Raw genomic sequence first — 7,558 nt, 5'->3', positions numbered from 1 at the left:
GGTCTCACTTTGTCACATGCGGCGCCGTGGCCATGCATGAATATGATTATTTGTTATCTGACCATAGGTGTGTTAGGCTGCGTTATAAGATACTCCTATTGTTCTAAATTATATTGTAGGTTGTTTTACTAGATCTAGATTCATAATTTTTTTATACATCTAGATAAATACTATGTCTAGATAAATAGCAAAAACTATATACCTAGATTAGATTTGCCAAAATGTCTACAATTTTAAATGGAGGGAGTAATATGGGAACACTGAACTCAAAATGAAATTTGTTGAACTCGTCAACCGACAACATCAGATATTATATATACTACTGTAGTAGGCAACCCTAATCTCCAAAGGAGACTCACTGAAGTCTATCCCGCTGCTTATTATTAGACGCACGTCTAAACATCCATATTATTCTTGCGCAGCACCGTGTGAAGTGAGACGGATGGAAATCTAGCAGCGCCCGTATACTTTGCAGCAGTATACAACATAGGAACCATATATACGTATATATAGAATTACCAACATTCTCGTGCATACACTTAATTAGTAAGAGAGACAAGGAACAAACAAACTGATTAACACTTGCACAACATAAATTGGCACAGTAGTACAACATAACACCACAGTCTTATTACAGAAGCCATGAATGGCCAGTTATTACTTATACAAGTACACAAACATGTGTGCACATACACGAACCATGTTACTAGCAAGTATACGGTGGCATCATCAGAATCGTACTCACGTATATTCAACTTTTATGGATACCCGCCACCACTTCGGGCTGACCCAGAACCACTTCCTGAGCCGTTTCCATATCCACTTCCGCCTGGACCACTTTGCCCACCGCCACCGCCTTGACCACCAGCCTGAGCATATCCACCACCATAAGGTCCATACCCACCAGCTTGACCATAACCGGAACCCGAACCTTGTCCAGAACCACCATATTGTCCACCGCCACCACCGCTACCACCACCTTGCCCACCTGCCTGAGCATAACCACCACCATACGGACCATATCCGCCAGCTTGACCGTAGCCAGAACCCGAACCAGATCCACTTCCAGACCCACCATTTTGTCCACCGCCACCACCTCCACCTTGGCCACCACCCTGGGCATACCCTCCATTGTAGGGTCCATACCCACCGGCCTGACCGTACCCAGAACCGGAACCAGAGCCATAACCAGACCCACCATTTTGTCCACCCCCACCACCTCCACCTTGTCCGCCTCCTTGAGCATAAGCTCCACCGTTAGATCCATACCCACCTGCCTGGCCATACCCAGAACCAGAGCCTGAACCGTAACCGGATCCTCCATTCTGCCCCCCTCCACCCCCTCCACCCCCACCGCCTCCACTAGCATATGCACCACCAGAAGACCCACTTGCCTGGCCATACCCAGAGCCAGAGCCATAGCCGGATCCCGAGCCGGAACCATCCCCTGACCCACCTCCTCCTCCTCCTCCTCCACCACCACCCCCAGCACTCACATATCGAGAAGCCCTTGCAGCATTAGATAATCCAATGCTAAGGAGGACAATGAAGCTAAGTGCCACGAACTTGGTTCTAGCCATTTGTGAGCTACCAAGCTTTGTGAACTTGAAGGACGAGATGAGCAGGAAGTGAAGGTTGCTTGGCTATTTATAGAGCTGGAAGCCTGTCCCAGCTATAGCCTATAGCCCAAGGCGTCATCACTTGCTCACCAGTTGTTAGAGTATAGACAATTGGTGATTTTGTGTGCTTGGAATAAAACAACAGGTAGGTACAGCGTGAATTTTGTGAAGATCATATATCCAGCACTTATTTTTCTCACTTGGGTTGACTGTATTACGTGTGAATTGAGTTGATAACGTGGCAAGTATGAATGTCACGTACGCTTTGACCATGCATGCATGGAATAGGCGGCAGCAAGTGTGTGAGAGAGAGTTGCTGCCACTAGTTACGTTGCAACTCGGAAGTGGGGTTTGGGTACAATTATACAGCACAGTAATACACCATATATGGTGTAGGTTATTACAACCTGAGGTAAGGTACGTTTCCGTAACAGACAAAATTTTAACTAACTTGGACAACGAGTTATCTTTTAGCTGCCTATAGTTTACACTACTTAATCGGTAGTTACCAGTAATATAAGTAGCTAGGTGCATCTTATCGTAATGGTTAATTAATCGAGTTAATTTGAGACGTGGTAGCTCAATTTACATAGTTTCATGAGTTCTCGCGGAGCTAGCATTATTATATTTTAGCAAGTATGGATATAAGTAATTAATGAGATGCGGATAGAATTTGGAACGGAGGGAGTACCAGCTAGTATACCATGGAGCGAGGTCCTGTGCCGTGAGCCTCCGGAGTCACAAACCATGAGCCTCCGGAGTCACAAACCAGACCACGGATCGGAGACGGCATGTCGGCTAGTGTGCATGGAGCACAAGGGATGATTAAGGGCTCCTCTTACGCCCCCCAAACTTTAGCTTCGTCCCTCTGGTTTCGCTTGGCTTCGAGATCAGCTGGCTTGCCGCTCAAGTTTATTGCAGAAAAATGTATAGTTTATATGGGAAGAAAACGACCTGTAGGTACAGCATGACTTTTGGGGTGATCATCAAACACGTATTTTTCCCAGTAGGCTTGACTTTATTACGTGCGAATTGATTTGGGCAAGTATGAATGCCACATGCTTTGACCACGCATGCATGCATGGATGGCAGGCGGCAGCAAGTGCAGCGCGCGGCACGAAAGCGAGAGTTGCTATACGTTGCCTCCTAGTTGCAACTTTAATTTCCCGTGGTTTGGAATATCATACACCGCGTGGCGTACGTTGCCACCTGGTCGAGGTAGCTACTTTCCGGCCCTAATAACAGACAAAATTTAGCTTTAAGTTTGAATGAACAGTTAATCTTGCTACTATCTGGTTTACATCACTACCGGATTAAGGACCTTTGCCGAGTGTCTACGACACTCGGTAAAGCCCTGAAAACACTCGGCAAAGGTTTTGCCGGTGTAACACCCGGCAAAGGGCAGTCGGTAGTGATTATTCCGGCAAAGACGTCTTTGCTGAGTGCCTTTTGTCGGGCACTCGGCAAAGGCTTTGCCCAGTGTCAGATTAGGCACTCGGCAAAGAAAAGTCGCCGTGACGGCGTTTGGGACCGTGACGGCTCTTTGCCGAGCGCCCTCGGTTTGACGCTCGGCAAAGGGCCTAGTATTTGCCGAGCGCCCTCTGTTTGGCGCTCGGCAAAGGCTGGCTCTTTGCCGAGTGCCTGAGAGCCAGCCTTTGCCGAGCGCCAAACAGAGGGCGCTCGGCAAAGTTTAGGTCACTTTGCCGAGTGCCTGTTACGTGGCACTCGGCAAAGTTCAGCTCACTTTGCCGAGTGCTTTTTTTATACACTCGGCAAAGAGGTTTTTTCTAAGATTTTAATTTGTTTTTTCCGTGGCATTTTACACTGGCACATATTCACACAGGCATATTATTTGAAATTTCACATACACAACCAAATTGACGCAAGTCTTATCGTGACAACCAAATTTAACAAAGTCTTGTCAACACACAAGTAATATCACAAACACAAGTTCACCATATAAGTGTTAACAACGATAAAAGTTCATTTAAAGTTCACCACACAAGTTCACCACACATGTTCAGCACATAAGCTCACCACACACAAGCTCAAATGTCACAAATGAAGATTTCGAGATGGCTGATTTGGAGTTGCCTGATTTGGAGATGATGGTGCATGCGGATCATTTGACGCCGCCGATTGTCTCTACACAGAGAAGAAGAGATTGCATGTGAGACAAGATAAATGATGATCGTACATAAATTAAGCTAACAAACAGCAACAGTTTTATATATGTCTAACTGATTGACTTTTTCCCATCATGGATATTAGCTAAATAGTTACGTAATGTTTTCACAATATTCGAATGTTCTCCTAAGTGACAAACTAAGGGTTGCAAAATGTAGTTACAGAGAACAACAGAGACAAAGTAAAGCATTAGGTTTGGCATGGACATATGCTTTTGCCATCAAACCCTTTGTTTCTTACAGAGCTCCACATGGACTAATATGAGTTACTCCTAACAAATTCTGATGTTGTTTTAAATTATCAGGTTAAGCATATCCTCCCCAACTATGGCAGCCTGACAGGGGGTACAAGGCCACGCTCGAGGACGGCAACCTGGTGGCTGTCAAGCGCCTTAGGGAGAAGATCACCAAGGGACAGAAGCACCTGGTGGCTGTTAAACATAAATGGACAAAAAGGTGCCCTCTAATCTTTTAAAAAGGAGCCCTACCATTTCATAAAAGGACAATCACAAGCCTTTTAAAAGAAAAGAAGCTAAAGTTTGTCTGCAACTGACTAAGGAAAAGCTATTTTCATATACTAACAATGTTTATCTAAATGTATAGCAAAGACTATATATTTAAATTTGCTAAAACAATCTATATTTTATATTTTTTATACTTACAGGAGTAGAGTACGGATCAGGTGGTGGAGGTTGCGCGAACAGAGAAGCTGGCGGAGGTACACCTGTTGCAGCGTGCATGTAAGTAAGTAGAGCACTCATCTTTGCTCCAACTCCTGTTGTTTCCTCGTCTCTTCTTGCACAGTTTTCACGCTAATGTTACAATAATGCAAACAAAATGTATGTAATAATCAACGAGCAACGGACAAAGAAGGAATAACCTGGAGTGCCTGTATCTGATGGCGTGAAGTGTCCTGCCGAGGTCGTATGGCTGGGCTCGCACTCGTGCTCCTTGCTCGGATCTGAGAAAGTGTAGGAGTAGAGGACGAGTCGATTGCGCCATCGGCGATCCAGTACCGTCCTTTCTTCTTACCTCCTCCGACCCTCATGACGATCTCTGTGTCGAGATCCTCTGTGGTGGGATCATATTCTGGGCCATGGACCTCTCTTGCCATCGATGTGTAGTCACTGAGGCGGGAGTGGATGCTCGCATTGCTGTATGCCTCGGGCCCGTCCTCCGGGTTGTAGCTAACGTCGGAGGTCGCCTTTCCCTTGTGGGACAGAGCAAATGCCGTGAAGAGATTGCAAGGCTGGCCACCATGTGACGATGACTGCGAGAAAAGCAACAAGATGATTAGAAAGCATACGTAATTGAGTGTTAGATGAAATAAATATATTCGCGTACCCATGCTTCAGCGTATCCGCTGAGGTTGTGGCTGCCTTGATGGTGTGCTACACCTGGCATCATCAAACGTCGCTCCCAGCAAGCAACGTGATTCTCCTCCCACTCCTCGGAGCACCACTTCTGCACTATGTGTCGCCAGCAATCGGGATACGAGATGCACCAATTAGGAGTCACCTAGAAGACACCAAGTACATGCATGACGTATTAGACTCTCGAATTTCAGCCATCCTTATGTAGAAAAAGAATCAAGCCACAGTGTTTTGTTCTTTACCTATATGTACTGCTCCGGAGTCAAATAAATTGTTCTTGCTTCTTCTTTGGTGACCCTCTGTCCAAGGACGGAGGCGTGGTAATTTCTAACGGCTTGGATACGCGCCTCGTAGTGCATCTCCTAGACCAGTTTCTTGCAGCAATTGGTGATCACCACATCTGCCTCGCCCTCTTTACCAGCCTCGCATCGGAAGAAATCCTACATATACAAACACAATGGATCTCATTCATTTATGGTATAAAATTGTGCAATTAATATGCGATTTATCGAGCACTTACCCACAGCTCCCCCTTCACCCGCTCCGCCTTGTTGCTGAATACCCGGCCCTCCCGATCTTCAGCATCTGGGGCCGCGGCGTAGTGCTCAAACGTATAGGCCGGCTCCCACACTCCGCCGTACAAAACCATGCTAGGAAAGTGTTGCCTGCATAGAATACCGATGATGCCATTGACGGTGCGCTTGTGAGAAGCTCCAGGCTGCAAAATCTTCCAACCCCTGCACAAGTGATTAAGAAAAATCATTACTTTCTATTCCAGATTTGAACATATTACATGTACAAGCGGTGAAAACATTTAAAGTTACCTGTTCTTATCGGGAGTAATCAGCGGGCGCCTGTCACGAGGTATCGGTCGGTGAGGGAGACTCGAGGGACCTCGCAAGTAGACTCTCAACGCACCAGAGGCTGCGGAACCAGAGCCCGTGGAACCAGAGGCGGTGTGCTGCAAATCCTCGTCCTCCTCTTGCGAGTCCTCGTCCCTCTCCTGCACCTCCTCGTCCCTCTCCTGCACCTCCTCATCCCTCTCCGACCCCTCATCCTGCGTAGGCAACTGTGCCACCTCCTCCGTGTCGTCCTGCGAGGGCCCCTGTGAGCTCCCCCTCCCCCTCCCCCTCCCCTCCCCCTCCGTGACGACCCCTCTGCTACATCGGACGGTGCAAGGGCACTCCTCGCCCTGGAGTAAAGGGACCGTACGTTCCTCAAGTAACCACCGCCCACCATCTTTATTCAATCACCTGAAATTAAGAAGAGTAAATCAATAAGTACAGATAAACTTGCCATACTTAGAAAGAGATGCAAAATAAATAAAATATAATGATGTAATAATATAGTATTACATTGATTAAAAGTAATCTTCATCATCGGGATTAGCTGGATCATAAGTCTCGTCATCACTATCAACCATGTCATAGTCCGCATTATCCGAAGCATAACTATCGTCATTGACATTGCCTAAATGTAATGCTTCTAGCATTTGTAAGTCTTTTGCATTTTGCACCTCATCCTCCTCCTCCTCATCATCAATAACCATTTCAACTTCCGTTCCGATCGCTTCGGTTAAGTCTATCTCAAATCGCCCTTCTAGCCCCTCTTCTTGAAAGAACTCTCCGTCATATGTGTTTGGGTCTAAGTTGTAATCCTCATCGATTGGGACAGGTACTTTGCCATGCGGTGATACCTTGTGCACAACATACCAACCCTTAAGATGCTCCTTGGTTTGGCACGCATATGGGAGATAATAAACTTGTATGGCTTGTTGGGCCACAATATAGACATCGTCTCCTGGTAAGATGGAATCCTGTCGGACCTCCACTAGCCCAAGATTAGAATATGTCCGTCTCGTTACCTCTGGATCAAACCAATGGCATTTGAATATGACTGGATTGAGAGGTTTGGAACCATGAAAACTGAGTTCGTATATTTCTTCAATTCTTCCATAATACTCGACATTATCAAGGCCGAGAGTAAAAACTCCAGAATTTGTGGTCTTTCGATTGGGTCGACTTGCCTCATGGCTTATCGTCCCAAAACGATATCCATTAACGTCATAACCAGAATATGACCTGACCCTATAGTCAAAGCCATCTGCAACCTGTCTCAACTCGGCACTCATCCTATGACCCTGCAAGTTCAAGCACGATAGATCGTTATATTATTTGCACGTAACAACTACGATTGACAAACTAAGTACGAGCTACATTGGACGGTACCTGCTGTTTGAACCAAGCAATGAAAGTGGGCGATCCATTCCCCGCGCCCTGTCTAAGAAGGATGTCACATTCCTGTTCGGTATGATCCCTTGATTGACGCCAGAACTCACGAAGAAATCGCTTCATGTATGGCACCACCTCTTGAAGGTTGG

The 7,558-nt window shown here is 46.3% G+C and overlaps 1 protein-coding gene across 1 annotated transcript; it reads right to left on the bottom strand.

Annotated features, from left to right (window-relative positions):
* Window positions 1-560: 560 nt before the first annotated feature.
* On the bottom strand, window positions 561-1,595 carry LOC112877297 (putative glycine-rich cell wall structural protein 1). The gene has a single exon (XM_025941547.1). It carries the CDS (start codon window positions 1,578-1,580, stop codon window positions 759-761), a length of 822 nt encoding a protein of 273 aa, XP_025797332.1. The 5' UTR covers window positions 1,581-1,595; the 3' UTR covers window positions 561-758.
* Window positions 1,596-7,558: the final 5,963 nt, after the last annotated feature.

Source organism: Panicum hallii, chromosome 9 (genome assembly GCF_002211085.1).
Source record: "Panicum hallii strain FIL2 chromosome 9, PHallii_v3.1, whole genome shotgun sequence".
NCBI classification, from domain to species: Eukaryota; Viridiplantae; Streptophyta; class Magnoliopsida; order Poales; family Poaceae; genus Panicum; species Panicum hallii.
Note: the sequence above shows the minus strand (reverse complement) of the source record. Positions and strands in the feature narration are given on the sequence as shown.

Excerpts from the sequence above, each read along its gene's own strand:
- LOC112877297 (XM_025941547.1), bottom strand. The coding sequence starts at position 1,580 with ATGGCTAGAACCAAGTTCGTGGCACTTAGCTTCATTGTCCTCCTTAGC.